Source organism: Corythoichthys intestinalis, chromosome 3 (genome assembly GCF_030265065.1).
Source record: "Corythoichthys intestinalis isolate RoL2023-P3 chromosome 3, ASM3026506v1, whole genome shotgun sequence".
Lineage (NCBI taxonomy): Eukaryota > Metazoa > Chordata > Actinopteri > Syngnathiformes > Syngnathidae > Corythoichthys > Corythoichthys intestinalis.
In genome coordinates this window covers 30462125-30482613 of record NC_080397.1, presented here as the reverse complement: position 1 = coordinate 30482613, position 20489 = coordinate 30462125, and the positions used below count along the sequence as shown (strand labels likewise).

General features: G+C 38.8%; 2 protein-coding genes across 9 annotated transcripts in view; one reads left to right on the top strand and one right to left on the bottom strand.

Annotated features, from left to right (window-relative positions):
• Window positions 1–14667, top strand: part of trpm6 (transient receptor potential cation channel, subfamily M, member 6) — a 28295-nt gene extending 13628 nt beyond the window's left edge. For 2 of the 5 annotated variants that reach the window (XM_057831586.1, XM_057831588.1), the window contains 25 exons: window positions 3825–4096; window positions 4307–4535; window positions 5373–5516; window positions 5607–5762; window positions 5915–6043; window positions 6190–6441; window positions 6517–6691; window positions 6913–7027; window positions 7120–7316; window positions 7430–7562; window positions 8609–9029; window positions 9131–9794; window positions 10026–10123; window positions 10254–10356; window positions 10488–10531; window positions 10943–11007; window positions 11095–11120; window positions 11191–11238; window positions 11430–11495; window positions 11594–11892; window positions 12145–12227; window positions 12296–12501; window positions 12697–12748; window positions 12824–12936; window positions 13609–14667. In XM_057831586.1, the coding sequence (XP_057687569.1) occupies window positions 3825–4096; window positions 4307–4535; window positions 5373–5516; window positions 5607–5762; window positions 5915–6043; window positions 6190–6441; window positions 6517–6691; window positions 6913–7027; window positions 7120–7316; window positions 7430–7562; window positions 8609–9029; window positions 9131–9794; window positions 10026–10123; window positions 10254–10356; window positions 10488–10531; window positions 10943–11007; window positions 11095–11120; window positions 11191–11238; window positions 11430–11495; window positions 11594–11892; window positions 12145–12227; window positions 12296–12501; window positions 12697–12748; window positions 12824–12936; window positions 13609–13700 (4182 nt within the window). In that variant the 3' untranslated portion in view covers window positions 13701–14667. Of the gene's footprint in view, window positions 1–3824; window positions 4097–4306; window positions 4536–5372; window positions 5517–5606; window positions 5763–5914; window positions 6044–6189; window positions 6442–6516; window positions 6692–6912; window positions 7028–7119; window positions 7317–7429; window positions 7563–8608; window positions 9030–9130; window positions 9795–10025; window positions 10124–10253; window positions 10357–10487; window positions 10532–10942; window positions 11008–11094; window positions 11121–11190; window positions 11239–11429; window positions 11496–11593; window positions 11893–12144; window positions 12228–12295; window positions 12502–12696; window positions 12749–12823; window positions 12937–13608 lie in introns of those variants that run through there. The other 3 variants (XM_057831587.1, XM_057831589.1, XR_009062718.1) reach the window with 3 other exon arrangements.
• Window positions 14036–20489, bottom strand: part of rorb (RAR-related orphan receptor B) — a 29663-nt gene continuing 23209 nt past the window's right edge. For all 4 annotated transcript variants that reach the window (XM_057831592.1, XM_057831591.1, XM_057831590.1 and 1 more), the window contains 2 exons: window positions 20062–20174; window positions 14036–18315 (listed from right to left, as the gene is read on the bottom strand). In XM_057831592.1, the coding sequence (XP_057687575.1) occupies window positions 18151–18315; window positions 20062–20174 (278 nt within the window). In that variant the 3' untranslated portion in view covers window positions 14036–18150. The remainder of the gene's footprint in view (window positions 18316–20061; window positions 20175–20489) is intronic.

Below are 20489 nucleotides of genomic sequence, written 5' to 3'. Positions count from 1 at the left end.
TCTTAACAGCCTTATTTTAAGCAATACATTATTAGACTTAATCCTAAAAAAAAAAAACTTTGAAGAAGAAAAGATTTTGAATAATAATTGTGGCTACATAATATTATTATTTCATTACAACAGGAATGTGGATATTTAAATTGATAAGTGTTAATAAGTGCCAATAAGTTTTGATTATCTACTATGACTGTAATTGAGCAGACAAATAAGTTAAATTAATTTGAAAAGTGATTGCTAATGTTATATGCTTTGTTGCACACTGAAAATGATTAACTCAAAAGAGCGAGATGTCATGTACCCATTCTGCAGCGCTTTGTTTACTTTTGCGGCACTCACGACATTTGCTTTACAGCAGCTAAACTGATACACGGCAGTACGATTTGGATGGAGTTGGAGCTCGCATCTCCGTACGTGTTGTTTTGTGCCTGAGTTTTGTTAAACCGAAAAAAAAGGCAGCCTTACAAAGTCATCTGACCGCTCGTCATTTTACATACTGAATGCATTATTGACTGGCTGACTTCGTTTTCTCCATGTTTAAATTATCATCTAACCACTGTGCCGTCATGATAAGCTTGCTTATTGGACATCGCTTTTCCAAATGTCCGTGGTGAAAATGTTATTGGCATGTTTTTCATGAAGAATGGTGGTCGTATAAACTGCATTAATTTTTTTATCCAGGGCTTTGGCTCTCGGGTAATTTCGGTAAAAAAAAAAAATTGTGTCTCGTCTCGGTGGCTACGTTCGTACCGGATAATCCGCCCGTACTGGCCGGCTCGCCGCAGCATATTCAGGGCCTGGCTCTGCTTGCACGCCGTGGGGAACGCTCGAGAAACCGGGGTGTTCGCCAGAGGTCCTGAAGCCGGGGAACCGGGCTCTGCCGTTGGCGGGGCGGCCTGCCGGTGTTCTGTCAAAATTTGCTCCCTTCCAGAGCGGCGGGCTCCGTCGGAAGACGGCTACTTGCAGACTATCGGTCTCCAGTCGTGCCGGTGTTTAGCCTTAGATGCAAGTTTACCACCCGCCTTGGGCTGCTTTCCCAAACAACCCGACTCTGTAATGTCACAAGCCCCGTAGTTTAGCTTGTGTTTACAATAGCTTTAGCATTCCCACTAGCAACAGCCTCGTATTCGTTCCAAAAATCTTTGTGATGCAGTTTTAAATGGATGCTGGGTTAGTGGTTTTGAATGAGGACGCTTTCTTTCGGCCTCGTGGAACTTCTGCGGTACGTTTCGCAGATGGCGAGAGCGTCGTTTTTTTAGTAACAGCCGCCATAATATTCAACTATTTCTCGTCGTGTAACTCCGCCTCCTCAACCCCTCCTCCCTCAGGGGCTTCAGAGAGGGGAGGGGTTGAGGAGGCGGTGTGCTGAATTCTTCGGTTGTGCACATTTGGAGGCCAAATGAAGTATATAATTATCGGCTTGCATTATCGGTTGAATTTTTTTATTATCTGGATTATCTGTGTGACGTCATAATTGCCATTATCGGCCGATAATTATCGGCGACCGATATTATCGTGTATCTTTACATTCAGGACATGTTAGCATTTTTATTTACCGTATTGGCCCGAATATAAGACGGGTATTTTTTGCATTGAAATAAGACTGAAAAAGAGGGGGTCGTCTTACATTCGCGGTCTAGACATTATACCCATTCACGACGCTAGATGGCGCCAGATATCATTGACGTGATGTTCTGTCATGAGAGATCTCAGCTACTCTCAAGTTTACCAGTTTGCATTATTTTATTGCAATGTTTTTCCTTATTCAGATTTGTTTCAAGACTACAGTTACAGTTAGACTTCACTTTGATGGTTAACGCAGTTATTGCAATTTTGTCTTTTCACAATAGATTGGTTTGTTTGCATTTCAAAAACCAGAAGCCATTAATTTACAAATGTGATTGCACTTTAGTTTACATATTTACAGTGCCTTGCAAAAGTATTCGGCCCCCTTGAACCTTGCAACCTTTCGCCACATTTCAGGCTTCAAACATAAAGATATAAAATTTTAATTTTTTGTCAAGAATCAACAACAAGTGGGACACAATCGTGAAGTGGAACAAAATTTATTGGATAATTTAAACTTTTTTAACAAATAAAAAACTGAAAAGTGGGGCGTGCAATATTATTCGGCCACCTTGCGTTAATACTTTGTAGCGCCACCTTTTGCTCCAATTACAGCTGCAAGTCGCTTGGGGTATGTTTCTATCAGTTTTGCACATCGAGAGACTGACATTCTTGCCCATTCTTCCTTGCAAAACAGCTCGAGCTCAGTGAGGTTGGATGGAGAGTGTTTGTGAACAGCAGTCTTCAGCTCTTTCCACAGATTCTCGATTGGATTCAGGTCTGGACTTTGACTTGGCCATTCTAACACCTGGATACGTTTATTTTATAACCATTCCATTGTAGATTTGGCTTTATGTTTTGGATCGATGTCCTGTTGGAAGATAAATCTCCGTCCCAGTCTCAGGTCTTGTGCAGATACCAGCAGGTTTTCTTCCAGAATGTTCCTGTATTTGGCTGCATCCATCTTCCCGTCAATTTTAACCATCTTCCCTGTCCCTGCTGAAGAAAAGCAGGCCCAAACCATGATGCTGCAACCACCATGTTTGACAGTGGGGATGGTGTGTTCAGGGTGATGAGCTGTGTTGCTTTTACGCCAAACATATCGTTTTGCATTGTGGCCAAAAAGTTCAATTTTGGTTTCATCTGACCAGAGCACCTTCTTCCACATGTTTGGTGTGTCTCCCAGGTGGCTTGTGGAAAACTTTAAACGAGACTTTTTATGGATATCTTTGAGAAATGGCTTTCTTCTTGCCACTCTTCCATAAAGGCCAGATTTGTGCAGTGTATGACTGATTGTTGTCCTATGGACAGACTCTCCCACCTCAGCTGTAGATCTCTGCAGTTCATCCAGAGTGATCATGGGCCTCTTGGCTGCATCTCTGATCAGTTTTCTCCTTGTTTGAGAAGAAAGTTTGGAAGGACGGCCGGGTCTTGGTAGATTTGCAGTGGTCTCATGCTCCTTCCATTTCAATATGATGGCTTGCACAGTGCTCCTTGAGATGTTTAAAGCTTGGGAAATCTTTTTGTATCCAAATCCGGCTTTAAACTTCTCCACAACAGTATCTCGGACATGCCTGGTGTGTTCCTTGGTTTTCATAATGCTCTCTGCACTTTAAACAGAACCCTGAGACTATCACAGAGCAGGTGCATTTATACGGAGACTTGATTACACACAGGTGGATTCGATTTATCATCATCTGTCATTTAGGACAACATTGGATCATTCAGAGATCCTCACTGAACTTCTGGAGTGAGTTTGCTGCACTGAAAGTAAAGGGGCCGAATAATATTGCACGCCCCACTTTTCAGTTTTTTATTTGTTAAAAAAGTTTAAATTATCCAATAAATGTTCCACTTCACGATCGTGTCCCACTTGTTGTTGATTCTTGACAAAAAAATTAAATTTCATATCTTTATGTTTGAAGCCTGAAATGTGGCGAAAGGTTGCAAGATTCAAGGGGGCCGAATACTTTTGCAAGTCACTGTAAATGTTCAGATATTAAGATTTGAATGAGGCAAAATAACATACTTTTTCTTTCAAATGTATTGTTACAATCATTTGTTTCGGATGTATTGTAATTATTTTCTGTATGAAAATTAATTTGGTGTTCAAAAAGTCTTTTTTCAAACTTGAGTCTTGAAAAACAGGGGGTCGTCTTATAATCAGGGCTTTTCTGACTTTTCGTGTTTCTCCATTGTTTTTTTGTCCCCACTTTGCTGACCCATTTGTTTTAACATTCTATCCTTATTTTTCAATCTAGGACCAGCATGTACCAGACGGTACACGTGAAAAGGGTGTATGGCCATCCGGTCTATGTGAAACACCATTAGTTTTTTCTTTCAACTTTAATGACGTCTTCGTGTGGGCTGTGCTCCAGCAACGCCAGCAGATGGCAATGTTCCTATGGCAGCATGGCGAAGAGGCGCTTGCTCGGGCCACAGTGGCCTGCAAGATGTACCGCTCCATGGCCTTTAAAGCACGGCAAAGCAGCACAGATGACCACATTGCAGAACGGTTCAAAGCATATTCACTGTGAGTGTGAATGAAGTGTTGATTCAAAAATGCTTGAGTAAGTTCTCTCTGTGTCTGCGAGGGTTTTCCCATACATTAGTTTCCTCCCACATTCCAAAAACATGAAGGTTAGGTTCATTAAAGACTCTTGAACTGTCCATGATAGGCTGTGAAAAAATTATTAAGATGCTAGAATTTTTATATACTGTATTTTATTTTGTTTTGTCATAGGGAATTTGGTCAGCTGGCAGAGAATGTCTTAAACTGTGCATTTCGTCAGAATGAGAAGATGGCAATGAAGCTACTCACTTCTGAGATGGAGGCATGGAGCCACTTTACAAGCCTGCAAATGGCAGTTTCTTCATGCCACAGACCTTTTGTTTCGCACTCGTGCACACAGACTCTCCTTACTGATCTATGGACTGGGCCACTGAACATGAGAAAAAACTCATTTTTAAAGGTACTGAAACGAGTGATGTCATCCGCATTATAATCGTGTACATATATACAGTGGGGAGAACAAGTATTTGATACACTGCCAATGGGTTTTCCCATTGACTGTTTTTCAAATACTTGTTCTCCCCATATTTTTTTTTTTTTTTAAACTTGTCCTGTTCAGCTGTTTGACACGGAGAATGGAAGTCTGAGTGCCCGGTTGGACTGAGCAGTTTTAATGTTGCACATTGAGAGTATGACATACTCCCATTGTGATCATTCACATACCTCGTTTATTATGACAAAACAGCAAACAGGGGTTATGGGGGAACAGAAGAAAAGAAACACAAGAGAAAAAAGAAAAGAAACACAAACAACAACAAGAAATACATTGAATGTCTACACTAAATACTAACGTGTTGATGCTATCCTCAGCTGCATGTATTTCCGGTTGACACCATGTGGGGGGCCTGTTGACCAGGGAAAGAAAGGGACGGGGGTGGGGGAGTCTATAAGCTAAGTAAATGAAAGGGGTAGAGTGTACACAAATCAGCTCTTTTATGTGAATCGTGTACATCTTTGATCCACCAACAACAATGGCAATGTTGAAAACGTATTAGTATTGAAGAGGTATTGCTCAGTGTTGATTGTATTGTTTTTTGTTATATTTTATGACACTGTTAAGTGTGTTGGTAAACTTGATGTTGCATTGATGTACAACCATGTTGCATTGATATACAACCACTAAAATTCGGGGGCAGAAAGGGCCAGTGTAGTCACAACATTACATCGATTGAAGTATGTTTTTACCACTGGCTTTAGTGGCAAGTTATGTTAATTCAGACTTTACTGCTTGTTTTAGATCATTCTGAGCCTCCTTCTGCCTCCTGCCATTTTGCTTCTGGAATTCAAAAGTAAAGCCGAAATGTGCCATGTACCACAGTCAAATGAGGCAATTCTTTTTGGACGTGACACAGGAGCAACTCATGACAAAACGGATCACGTGGTATGTACTATAGGCAGCACACTGTATAAACTTGGAATATATGAACTGGAATCCTCAGACACAATACTATTTTGAAATTCCCACTCACAGGCTAACCAGGATACAGAGCATGGACTCCCATCCCAGGACCGATGTCTTGGTTCAGGATCTAAAGGCCTTTTCTCAATCACTTTGCATAGTGTGTCCTGGATCCGGAAATTCTATGAATTTTATACAGCCCCAGTTGTTAAATTCTGGTTCCATACAGTAGGTGTCAATTATTTTGTCAGGAAAAATGAAATGCAAATATTCATTTCTGCAACACAGCAATACAGTAAATACATTTACATCCTCCTTTGTGTACGTTTTACATTTTTTGAATAAAAATAAGCTTATTTCTTTCTTATTATCCTTTTTAGATGTCATACCTTGCTTTCTTGATGTTATTCTCATACGCCATTTTAGTTAAGATGGATGATCAACCCAGTGAGCAGGAATGGTTGGTCATTTTGTATGTATTAACTACAGCAATGGAGAAAACCAGAGAGGTGAGATAACCAGGCAATTCGACTTAGGGGGGAAATTGGAACTGCAATTTTAACAACCCATTAAGTGTAAAATAAAAATACTGTATCTGACAAATTATTTGAATTACTAATACCAGTAATGTTTATTCATGTAAACCCCCTATCAGGTGCTTATGTCAGAACCAAGGAAGCTCAGGCAGAAGCTGAAGATTTGGTTCTCTGAATACTGGAACTTATCGGACTTCATTGCCATCGTACTCTTCCTGTTTGGTTTGGTGCTGCGTTGGCATGCTGACCCATACCGCACAGCAGGACGGATTGCCTACTGTCTGGACATTATATTTTGGTTTGTCAGGGTGATGGATCTGCTGGCTGTCAACCAACACGCTGGTCCCTACCTTACAATGATCACCAAAATGGTATGTGGGTTTTGTTCATTACTTTACAAAAAAATTTTAATCAGTACTTGTCTTTTTTTCTTTCTTTCCATCCAGACCTCTAACATGTTCTTTATTGTGGTGATGATGGCAATTGTACTGCTCAGTTTTGGGGTATCCAGGAAGGCCATCCTGTCACCAGATGAAAAGCCATCATGGAGTTTAGCTCGTGATGTTGTGTTCCAGCCTTACTGGATGATCTACGGAGAGGTCTACGCATCAGAGATAGATCGTTAGTGGTTTAATAAAGGCTTGACATGATAACCTCGTTTTGAACTCATTGGCTGTCAATGATGGTGATAGATGTCCAATTCATTTAAACTTGCTGCCAGCCCCTCTTAGTTGAAAATGGATTGGATGTCTATCACCATCAATGGCCGCCAATGAGTTAAGATAACATACATTATAAATGTTTTGGTAACCGTTTTTCACAGTTTCATTTTATATCAACAGCTTGTGATGATGGCCGTCCGTGTGCTCCTGCTTCGTTCCTCACAGGATTCCTTCAAGCTGTCTATATGTTTTTCCAATACATAATCATGGTCAACATTCTCATTGCATTTTTTAAGTGAGTACCTCAGCAGCAGTTCTTGTCTATCTTCAAGGTTTGAGCATCAAGGGAGACACTTTTTAACCTCAGGTTTGCCTTTTCATTATCAGCAACATCTACTTTGATATGGCATCAACTTCCAATAAGTTGTGGAAGTACAACCGCTATCGCTACATAATGACCTATCTGGACAGACCATGGCTTCCTCCACCCTTAATTGTCCTGAGTCACATAACTATTGGTTTGAGAGCTATTTACAAGCACCTTAATGGAATTTCTAAGGGAGATGAAAGAAGCTCTGGACTTAGTGAGTTCTATTATTTTATCGATATAATCTGTATGTTGTAGATATAATTTTATTGTAGATTAATGTATGGTTATACCATTGGACTCTGTTCTGTTCTAACATGCTCTTTCCAGAGCTCTATTTAGGCGATGATGACAGAAAGAAACTCCATGAATTTGAAGAGAAATGCGTCCAGGCCTACATCTATGAGAAAAATCGAGATCTCCTCAGCAGTCAAATGAACAGGATCAGAGTCACAGCTGATAGGTTGTATTTCTTTTATAATAACTACACTGTTTTAAAAAAAAGTTGGATTCATTGTAGAATACAGGCAACTGCGGTTGTCGAAATTATACCGTAAAAAAATTGGAAAACCGTAAAACGTTCAGTGTCAAATAGACAACAAAGTACTGCAAAAAGAACCACAGCATATTTAATGGTATTTTTTTTCCATATATACACGTACTATAAACCCGACCAGTTTAGGGTGTAGTCTGCCTTTAGACCGAATTCAGCCGGGATAGGCTCCAGCACCCCGCAACCCTGAGAAGAAAAAGAGGTGTTGAAAATGAATTGTTGAATGGATATACTGTACTATGAAATTGTTGTGCTCCTTTTCTTGTTTTCCTTTTTTTGTTCACCAACTGGAGTTTGAACCCACGCTATCACTGTGGCAGTCATGTGTGCTGACTACTAAGCCAACAGCAAAATCTAGCATCTCTTGCTAGTACCCTCTGTAAGCTCTCACGAATCAAGTTTTCCTAATCTACACGCATAGCACTCCCTCTGAATGCTCTGCATTAGCTCAGTAGTTAGCATGTTTGACTGTCATAATATTGGTATAGGTTTAAATCCTGACTGGAGAGGGGAGACAAGGTGTAACATGGTATCACCACCATCAAGTGTTTAAATAAGTTATTGTATGAAATGGTACAATATTAAATTTTTACCATCTTTTCAGGGAAAAAAAAAAAAATATATATATATATATATATATATATATATATATATATATATATATATATATATATACTGTAAAAATTATGGTTGCTTAAACACTACGATTTCATGTGTATTTTATGACTTTGCCATTTTGTCTAACAGTGAAATTCTGGTAACCACAGATTTCCATATTTCAACGTGAATGTAACAGTTTTTTTTTCTTAGACTGCACTTGTGGCCCACAATGGAAACTACACTAAAATCATTGTCTAATGCACCATAAGAACCTTGAGTTGAAGAAGACAAAAAAACAATCCAACTTTTTATTTTCAAAAAAAACATTCAATTTTATTGTGTGTGTGTTCAAATAGAACAGAAGAGATGTGCACGATGGTTGGGGAAGTTTCTGAGAAAGTCACAGTCATTCAGGACAGCCTTATGAAGCTGGACTCTCAGCTTGGTCAACTTCAGGACTTGTCGGCGCTTGCTGTTGACACACTCACTCTGCTGTCTGCCTCTGATAACCTGCATCAAGAGGAAACTCGTCTTGCTCAATCCCAACCGATCAAAACATCCCGACACGTCCTCCCTCAGAGCTGGAGTGTGCTCCACAGAGGTGGTGCAGAGTATGATGAGGCTAATAGGAGACAAATGATGTGCAAACCTTGTAAAAGTACTCCACCTTCATTAATTAAAGGGTACACTCATAGACATGTGCCGCAGGAGTCCCACCTGGAAGTCAGAGGAAGCAGGGGGGACAGAGAAAGATTGTCAGGGAAGGGTGAAAAAGAGGTAAGTTGCAATCTTCCTGCAGTACAATCAGCCAATACCGGTATAAATGTTGACTGAATGATTACGGTAATATTGTTTCTTTTTTTATATATCGATTACAGTCGCTTGATGCCCACCATCCTAACGAGTTGTGTGTTGGTGTATCTCGAACTGCATCCCTCTCGACAATTTTGCCCCTTCATGGAGTTGGAAGCCAGTTTAGTGGTTTCAGCGATCAGACATCTTATGAATCACGTGGCCCATCCAGCAGTGAGTCTCCTTTCTCTCACAAGTTTACGGACAGACTGGACTCACCACGTTATAAACTGTGGAGCTGTGACCAACACCTTTACCCAAATTGTGAGGAAATTGACGTGGAAGAGGAAGAAGTCAGTGGAGACGATGAAGAAATAAATCAGAAAGAGCTGACTCATGAAAATCTCTATAATTTAGAAGTATTGAGACATAGTGGTGATATTCTTCTTTCTGATCCCACTAAGATCTCTAAGGATTTTGAAAATTGTACCTGTTTGGATGACCACCAACTCTCCGGTAATTCCCAGAACAGACCTTGTGCAAAATCTCCAAGGTCATCCTATTTGTCAAGAGACTACCCTTATGGCTACTGCAGATCTTTGTCATCCAGTGTGGAGAATATGACTTTCTCTGGTGCATCCCTGATTCCAAGAGGGGGGTCATTTCCTTATCTTAATGAAGCATTTAAAAAGCGTGGTGGTAAAAGAAGTTTGAGAGATGACACATTCTTACAGTGGAGCAAAAGCAGAGGTACTTTTGTCATTTACAGTATCATGATGATTGAAGGCAACAATGGGAAGACATTTGACAATAGAATGTGAAATGTCGCTGAACAGTTTTGTTAGTGCAGTCTGTTATGTCTTTGATTAAGCCTACCTCGGTATATTTCATTAGCTTTTTGATTCAATGAATTTAAGTTAAAGTTTAAAAACTTCATGTTCAGTAGTTTGGTCTGATTGGTTGTCATGTTTGACTCTGCAGAGTGGTGTAAGTCATTTGAGTTTACTCAAGTCTTGAACAGAAGAAGAAGAAACCCAAATCGAAAGACGGTCAAAATACAAGAAAGCTGCCAAGACGATGTAAGAGTGTTCCCTAAAATGCTATTGTTTATTTATTAATGCTGTATTATGCATGTTTTCTTAAACCTACATCTTGAATCTTAATATTTTCAATGTCCTTATAAAAACAAAAAACTTTAAAATTCATTAGGGAACCATGCACACATTTCTGTCTGACGCTTGCTGGAAACGATGGCAAAAGTTGAAAGGAGAACCTACATGTTGGTCAGCTTCAGCTAGCCTCACCCAGCTTAGTAAGAAAACCGAATGGGCTTTTAGATAGTGTATAAAAATGTTTGCTTTCAACACTCAATTGTTTCTAAGCACACGACATGCCTATTTTTTTTTAAATGTTAAAACTTTGTTGTCTTTTTTTACCCGAAAGATTTTGAGCCCCTGGATTTGCAGAAGCAAGTTTTTTCTCATCAGGTACTGCAAATTAAAGAAATTAAGTTGAGAATAAAACTATACTGAAAAAAATAACTGGTGGATTTACTTGATAAAATCATTGCAACAATTTGCATTTGTTAAGTTCACAAGCAGTAAAATTTACTTAATAGAAGTAAGTGCCAATTGTCACTATGATTTAATCAATAACTGGTGGATTTACGTGATGAAACTGCTTGTGAACTGAACTTAATATTGCAAGCAGTAAAGTTTACTTCATAAAAGTAAGTGCAAATTGTTACAATGATTTTATCAAGTAAATCCACCAGTTATTTTTTTCAGTTTACACCTTATTATTTTAGACTTTTAGGAATATTTAACTTTGAGGGAGGGGACAAATACTTTTTTTATGGCTTTGTAATTCCTATATTCTTATTTTACTGTGGCATTCAGGACGTCTTGAGTCCTACTCATTCAGCATGGAACAGCTGGGCGAGATCAGTTAGCCGCACATCTTCGTAAGTCTGTCCCTTCTTTTTTGGCTTGCCACAATGTGCATGAATAATTGATTCAACGAAACATATTTTTGATGATGTCCACTCCAGGTCGCAGAGTGTTATTGCTGCTGAAGGTATTTTCTAAAATAGATATTTGTGTGTAATTTAGTACAATACTAAATATCTGTCCTGTCGTTGTATCAGGGAGTTCAACATTCCAGTCCACGGATATGTTGTATCCACATTATTCAGGTATTAATAAAATGAATAAAAATTCAAAATTAATATAAATGAAAAGTATTTTTACATTTTTATTTATTTTTTAAAAGTTTTTATTTATTTATTTATTTTAACTCATCTCATGTTCTGCACCCAAAGTACAGATACTTTTATTATGACATAGTTAAGTTACAAAACTTGTATGTTTTTGTGTTTGCAACCAGCCATGGAAAGAAACAACCTAATGAGACTGGCTCACACCATCCCATTTACTCCAGTTTCCATTCTAGGTACCCTTTTTGATGCAAGTCCGCAGCAAATAATTTCCAGTATCCTTCGGTAATTATACTGCACTATCCTAATACAGTATTTACTTTTGCCTCTGTAGGTGGTGAAGAGGTGAGCATTTATACACTGGAAGAAGCTCACTCAGAGACCGACCCTGAAGCAGAAATAGTCTCTTCATGGTCTTCCCGAGGCTTGTCAGCAATAGTTCAGTTGCTGCCTAGTGAAGAGGGCTCTCTGGAAGGGGGTTTGCGGCAGGGGTTCAGGGTTCTCTGCACCTGGGCCGAACAGAATGTCCTCACACCTGGGCAGGTGTATGTGGTCAAAGCATTCAGACCAGAGGTGGTGTCTGCTTGGCAGAAATACTTTCATGATGACACAGCACTGCAGCTATGTTTGAGGGTGAGTATGCAAAATCTAAAAGCTATAGAATAATATAAGCCTTTGAATGGTTACAAATTTTAATGTTTAATATCACTAACAATAAAATAAACTGGCAGGAAATACTACTTCCATCTTGCAATTACTGATTGACGCTGTGTATCAAGGCATTATGTAAAAGTAAACCGGGTTCTCCAAATCTTTCTACCGTTGTAAATCACTTTTACATAACATTTTTTAATGTCACATTTACTATGTTCTCTATACTTAAAGGAGATCCAGCAGCAGAGGGCAGCAGACAGGATGATGCAAGTGTTTAACCAAATCAAACCTGCCAGGATTACACATTCACCGAAGTATGTGGTTTCTCTTGCACTATTAAATGCCATTGATTCTGTATTAATTTGTTATGTCATCACGCCAGATTTCTGGATGTATCATTGGTTCTTTGGCATTCAAATGGCCAATGGCTTACTATTGAAAGGAACATGTCTGGTAACTTCCGCAAGTACAACAACAACACAGGAGAGGAAATCACACCTTCCTGTTCACTGGAAGAGTTACTGCTTTCGTTTTCACATTGGACCTATGAGTACTCATCCAGGGAACTTCTGGTGCTTGATGTACAAGGTGATCCTTGGAAGCATTTCATAAATCTCACAATCTATAGGTAAATGTACTGTAACCCAATAGGTGGTCTCAAAGTCCTCTTCATCACTATTCACATTTTGACTGCATGACACTAAACACTGACAAACTGCAAAGTCACCCGCAAATTTTCCTCGAAATGCTAATGACTTATTTCATCATATCTTTTCTTGTCAGGTGTCGGTGAGGAGCTGACCGATCCGACAGTCATTATGGCTGAAGTGCACAGGTGTTCCACTAACTTGAAATAGATACTATTGTAAAAAGATTTGTCATTTTGACGCTGTCTCTGTTCCTTGCACAGTGGCAGCATGGGTGAGATGGCATTTGGTCCTGACAACCTTGGAGATGCTGCCATTACTGCTTTCCTGCAAAAACACACATGCAGTGCTTGCTGCCGCATGTTTGGCCTCTCAGGTTAGAACTTTACATTTTTTCATAGAGCTATTGGATTCTCAATATGAGAAAAGCAACGCGCATTAAAATATCAGTGCATGTATGAATGCAGAATGTCACCTCAGCGTTGTCACTCAGGAGGCCAAAGTTGGCTCCGAGATAAATCCCCAACAACTTCAAATGAAGACAACACATATCAACAGCCAGCTAATTAAGCCGCGAGCATTCGTTTATTTCTATAACAACAGTGGTGTTCGAGGCGGGGTGGCTGGGGGTGGGTTCTGCTTTGTGCGTTTGCGCTGCACAGCCTTTGATTACGTATTAATCATGTCTTTGTGCTGGCAATGTGCTGCTGAGACATTAGCTTTGATTAGCTATTAATTAATGTCTCTGGGTAGACACGATACCAGCATCTAGAGGATAACTTGCTCGGAAAGGAACTGTGCTCAAAAACAAACAAGTGTAGCAAACAAACACACAAACATACAGTCACAGTTGTTTTGATATTTCAAAGGTACGTTGTGTTTCCTCTTCCTCCTCTTATGTCCTCTCCAAGATTTCTATAACAAATCAAACCAAATTATTCATGATGGAAGCATGGACTTCCTCAAAGCCCTGTCAGTATTCTCTTTCTTGTGCTAATGACTGTGATATTGCAGCGACATGTCGCTTACTGATGTTTCTCTTGTTCAGCTTTAAGGAGGCATCTGGACACATGCAAGAACAGCAGTGAGCCAGGGACCACGCCGTGGGAAGCAGAACAAGAGGATAAGGGGGGTACATAGCATACAAGCTAAAAGCATCACGTTACCTTTGACCCATTAAGTAGGCAAAAAAGGGCACTCCTACATTGCGTATCATGCACACAGACAACTCTGAACTCAAAATGAGCTAGGAGAAAATATACACACGCTAACATTTAGTAAGAGAGAAAAGTTAGAATTGTTGTCTGAGACATTCAAATGTATCTATTTCAAGTATAGTACCTGCCATAAATGTGCTATTATATTGTTTTTGTACTGAGGAAGGATAATCTTTGTGCTGCCTTTGGAACAAATTGTTATGTGATATCATCAGACATGAGTAGTTGCTCAGATAATGTTGTCGTGCATGTGTGAGACAGAAACATGAAGCAAATTTTCACCCATAAAATTTATTGTATTTCTTTTTCTTCCCACAACAAAATTTCTACAAAAGCGATAAAATATAGAATTTAACAAAAATCACTTCAGACCTTCACATTATATTTACACATATCAAAGGAGGACTCAGTAAAGGGCCCTGCATAGCTCTAAACTTCAACCCATTCTAATCCGTAACATGTGGGTGTCTGCGACGCAGTTAAATGCAGATTTATACATGCATACACACACGCTCACAATATCATTCTGATGTGAAAAAAACTGTTTGCACAGAAGAGCTCATGGATTGATAGTCAGAGCTCAGAGTCCTGAAGAGTCCTGTATGACCAAATGAAAAAAGCATAAAATGTAAAAACTGTTCGCAGTGTCATCAAATGCACATTTTCCTTGAGTTTCCCCTTTTTATGATTGGTTTCTCACGTCAACTCAAGACAGTAAAGCAGCTACAGCCCACGTCCAATCATTCATTTTCTCACTAGCTATGGCACTTTGAAAACAGAAGAAAAGATTTCCTTTTTATATATAATTTTTTTCAGTATTTTGTTTTGTTAGTCCTGTGTAAAAGAGGTTCCGTAATCCCAAATACCATTTTTAGGTACGAGTTACAGATTGCTACATTTTGTTTTATTTGCTCTTGCTTGCACGCAAAGACATTCTAAACAATAAATTAACAATTTTCAACACTACTTGAATTGCACGCATATGTAATGCATCGAGAAAGCTTACAAAGCATCGATAGAGAAAACATTGTTTCATTCTCACAGTTTCAATCTCTCACACACTCCGGTTCTTTTCAAGAAAGGAAGGATTTCTGGGTGTCGCATGATGGACAAAGTGTAGGAAACGGATTTAAAAAAACAAGTGTATTAACATGTCCGTGCAGTTTGTCAGAGCCATCATGTGGAATGTCGACTAGTTATTGTGCGCTTTCAAATGTATTTGTCTGTGTTGATGGAGTGGTAAAGGCGTATTTAGTTCAGTCCCTCACACTGAACAAACGACTCCATAACATTCAGAAAAGTTTACCCTCTGATCCGGTACAATAAGGCCAGTACAGAATGGGCCGTTCACTGACTGGTGATAGCAACTCACACATTCAATGGTTATAGAAAAAAAAAAGCGTTCTCATCCAGTTAAACAGTATCTCTTAAATTCCTTGTGTATAAATAATAATATTTTATTAAAAAGTCCATCAGATTATTGGAAAATCACTTAGGACTGACTTAATTCTGGATCCCGGTTTCAACCCACCCTGCCAATGATCCCACCCATAACCTCACATTATTGTGAGAAAACACAAATATGCTCCAAATGTTTCATTGCAATGAAACGTCATGCAAATAGAACAGAACAACAATAGGCTAATAGTAATAGAAGAATAGTAGACATAATAAGAACAATAATAATAGTAAATAGTAATAAAATAAAAAATAATCTTACAATGCAAACATGACAGTAGTAAATGCCTCCAGTTCTTATTGCTACAGTGTCTTACTTACAGTGTTACGTTACCACTCGTTCTTGCCAGCACGTCATCTCACAACCCCACCCCACCTCTCTGATTCACAGTCTAACCAGGGAAAAATAAAAACATTTCAAACAAAACTTCAGAGTGAGAATTCACTGTTCCAGAGTTGTTGTGATGTAGCATGATTCACATTTTGCTAGTGAACTTCCCACATGGTCCCAAAAGCAGCAAAATAAGCAATAAACATACAGTAACTGTACGCCAGTGGTGACGAGAGCATGCTGATATGGAGCAAATATATCGCCTCCTTGTGCTATACGTCACAATGCTTATCATATAATCTGGGCTTTAACGAGATTTGGACAGTGAATTCATGCGGTGTTAACAGACACACCAATCAAAGCCTTGTCTGGGCGGATTCCATTGCTAGCATATGCTGCTTTTATCGCAAAAAGTACTTCTATAATAATTAAAAATCTTATTTTTGTAAATTTGCAAAAATATGAAAGCCTTTTCTAGTGCTAAGTCAGAAAAGAGCTGCTCCCTGAGAGATGCTACGCAGTGCATCAAGCTATTATTGAGCAAGTGATTGTCTTCCAGAGTCGCTGGCCACTGGGTTGGGGTGAAACGTCGAATAAACAAAATCTATGTATGAGTTCAATTGATTTACCAAGTAATTATGTCCACGCATAGGACAAGCATTACATTTGGCCACTTTTGAAGGAATTGGTATTCAAATGACCACTTTCCCCTGCACATACATCATTAAATACTTGTAGTTTATTAAACTTAAGTGCTTTGCCATATTTGTGCCAATACATGAAATACTAGTCCTTGTTTTTTTACATCTTGCCTTTTTTCTGTGTGCCCTTTTTTAAGATGGGACAGTTGTGTTCAGGAAAATTGTTCTACCTAAAACTAATGCATAAGTAGCATCTAGTGGTTGAAAACAGAACTGCACAAACCTCAAGTTACGTGTTTACATACCTCAAAAGACATATGTTGAGCGCACACGCCTTTGTGTTACTCAGTGGCCAAAATTTAATCAAAATTACATTAAGGCTGAACAATTAAAAACAATAGAGATAGTTTATAAGTGCTAATAAATATGTATCGGCTAACAAAATGAAAACAAGGTGATTGTCGATCACATTTGCTGTATAAATTGTCATTTAGAAATGGATCATTGGTATTCAGGGCTATTTTTGTTCACATCTTGCAACCAGTGCTCTGTATATCCTAACCACAGCCCATAATATCTCTTGTTAAAAACCGAGTCTGTGGTACAATTTACTGTTGTACCATGTAAAATAGTGCATTTTAGTTAAAGTTGCTACCCTGTTCCAAACAACAGAAAAAAGGGAAGGAAATGTTTAAGATTGAAAAAAGGCAGTGTAAAAGTTATTGCTCTCTGGGTTCCTTCATATTCACAGCCCGGAGTGGTTCAGGCTGTCCAGGGACTTGATTGTGCAAATAGTGATGGGAGGGATGAGGGCATACAGCAATAATACAAGTCTTTGAAGATTTGAAAGTTATCTTAAGATTAAGTTTTTTTCACATCTTGCTATTCAGTGGGAAAAATGCCTCCCACTCTGAAGTCAAGGCCCTTTCTTAAAAATAATATATGGGGCACGGTTAAGATTTTTTTTTTTTTCCCTTTTTTCTGCCAAAGATATGGGGTTTATTTTGAAGTTGTAATTTCTGATTGTTTGTTTCTCTATGATTGTTCAAAAGCAATCCAGCTTTTTTGGATTTAGTTATTGCAACAACAAAATAGAATATTACTGTATACATCTTCACCTTGAAAAGTAGTTTTTTTTGTCAGTCCTTCATATGTTCTATACATCTCTACACGTTTGCATCAGCAGGATGCGATTCCTTCTATAAATATGAACAAAATCCAGACAAGGCTTCTATATATAAACAAATGAAAATCAACCCCCAGTTTTACCCAATATTCCTTTACAAGTCTTAACTTTACAAATTCTGTACACAAGAAACTATCAGTTAAAATAAAAACACTTAGACAAGGAATAATCAGCCACAGCTGACTGTTGTGTATTTAAATTAGGACTAACTTATTTTAACAGAAGTAATACTGGAAATCCGCTCTGTACTAGGAGAATATCTACAATAGCTTCTCTAATTCCACAGTTCCCTCCCCCGGTCAGTCAGTCAGCATTTTTAAAACTATCTCCATCTCAGAATAAAAGAAAACAACAAAAAAAAGTTTTCTTTTTCAAATTTCAAATAAATTTGATGTACCCACATCGACAGCAAAAATGGTTCCTAGATTCTTAAAGTCTGTACATTTCTGGTCAGGAGACAAGAAGAAGCCTCTGCTAAGGTTGTAGCGGGGGCCATGTTTCATATCTATATACATTCTTCAGACTGTATCGGTGAACAGGATGGGATAAGTGCTGGACATTCCTAGTATTGTTGGCGGTAACTGTAAGTTTCTGGCAGTTGACTCTTCATCTCCCAAGTCTCAAATTAAACAAGGGGAGCTGTGAAATATGACGAGGACATGATAGATATTGCCAATGTTCTTTTTTCAGATATAGTGGTCCTTTTATTCTCTTGTTCCTCGACTGACATTGTTTGTTGCAATTGTGCAATAGGCAGTCACTTGGGCATCGCCATGGCAGAGTTCGGGTCAGGATTGAATAGTTCCTTATACAGTGGAGGGAACAGCACATTGACTGTTTCTGGATGAAGCTGCTGGAAGGCTTGAAGCTCCTCCGTGTGGAGTGTACACAGGGCAGACAATGTTGGGATACGACTGATCAGCTGATGATGAAGAGGGACAAAAGAAATTCAGATCAACACATGAGTACCGTAAAATGAAATCTGATAGGAAGCACTCTTGAGGAGACCGTGATCACACTGGCTGTTCAAATCGTATTTGACATAAAGGGAAGCATGCATCACATTGACCTTTTCCTGAAACGTGACAATAACTAAGATAGACAAATGCACATTTTATATTTAAAGAAAAGGGAGCATGTTATTACTGAATTCATTAGCGCATTGAAAGTCCTTAACAAAACTGAACATTTTTGCCTTATTAGAATTCAAATTCTAACTTCATTTGTGTTTCTTATTTTAATACTAAAAATATAAATATTCCCCCTTTATAGATGACACTTTGTCACATTCTGATGATGCATATTTCTCAAGTAATTCATGGGCTCTAGAGGTCAATGTATTAGTTATAGCAATATTTCAGGATTTATCCAGACCCTTGTATTTCTCAATATCAGTGCTAAATTCCAAACATGGATAAAGACACAGTAATCTGGCCTCTGTATTTGACATATTTGTGGGTTAGTCTAATCTTCTCGTGGGCAGATGCAAAGGTCAGAGACATCTGTCAACTCTTTTCACAAATGATGCTTCGATAAATTTATTTTTAATAAGAGGCATTCATGTTAGGGGGAAAAAAGGCCCATGCAGTGTGACACATGAAGTCACCAAAGTATGCAATACACTGTCATTTGTGAACGTCTCATGCACACTCACCTCTGGGACTGTTAAACAAGGTTAACTAGATACATTTTGAAACATTTTTATTTTTTCCGGAAAATTGCCGTTTACGGGTGAACGGAAATTTTTTCTGGGCCGTTTGACAAAAAGCCACGGTCCCACGAAAATTCCGGTCGTGCCGATACTTGAACGGTGCCGATCGGTGCAACGGTTCGGGCTGCGCGGCGGGACGAAAAAACGCGGAGAATAAGATGAATAATAATAATAATAATAATAATAATAATAAGGAAGAAAAAGTGCGATAAAGTTGTAGAATATCATTACCTTGTTCTTTCCTTTGGAAAGACCAAGGTAATAAATGCAAACTATATACTTGAAATGTTAAATAAATGTAGGTAGTTTTCTCCTCATTGCATAGTTAGAACTAAATATTAGTTGATCTTTCACATACCTCAGTCAAATAGTGTACAAATTACTTACACTCTCACTATCAGAGTGTGGACATGAGCAGTTGAAAAAAAGCATTTAGTTAAGGCCTGATTTATGTTTCTGCTTTCCGTTGACGGCGGAGCGACAGCGCAGACCCTACGTCGTCATTGCGCATTTAAAGTTTTGCGTCAAGGGAACGCGTTTCTCTGTAATTCACTGCCAAGCCACTAGAGGGGTGTGGCTTTGTTTTTTCAACGGAGATGGAACGTGTGTATTTGCAGCTTCAGTTAATCAATATTGAACAAAAAATGTTGTTTATACAAATGTTGAAGCATAGGTGACACAGAAGACATTTGCGAATGTTTGAGAACGGCAGTGTTGTTTTGCTGAACCGGAAACAATGTTCTGAGCGGACCAATCACGGTCGTTTGACATTCATGTCACGCGTGTAGTCTGGATTTTTTGGAGGTGCACATCAGGCTACGGCGTAGGTCATAAATCAGGTCTGTGTTAATGGCGTAAATCCGCCGTCACTGCTACGCAGAAGCATAAATCAGCCTTATTTGCCCCTCATATCTTCTCACATAATTTAGCAGTTGTGATTACTAAGGTTTGGCCTACCTTAGCCAATGCATCTTCATCCATGTGGTTCTTCTGCATAATATGTTGAAGGGCAAAGTAGATCTTCTCCTGGAGTTTTTGAACTTTGCGGGGCTCCATCAACCATGGACGATCTGAAAAGGGTATTGAAAGACAGGAGAGTTCATTTTTTTATACGCTGAAGCGCTCCCCAATTCCATGAAATTATAATACACAAAACAATTCAGATAGATTCCATATGAACAAAACTTTATGTGACTACAACATCACCAGATCTAACTGCTTGTAGCTCCTTTCGTTATAAAATGCAAATCTGATTGTGTTTTTTTTTTTTTTAAAAAAAAAGTACCACTAAAGCAGTACTTGTCATCACTCAAGATATGCTGGAGAGGTGACAACTACACACCTTCGTCAAAGTTTGCAGCGTAACCAAAGTAGTGCACATGAAG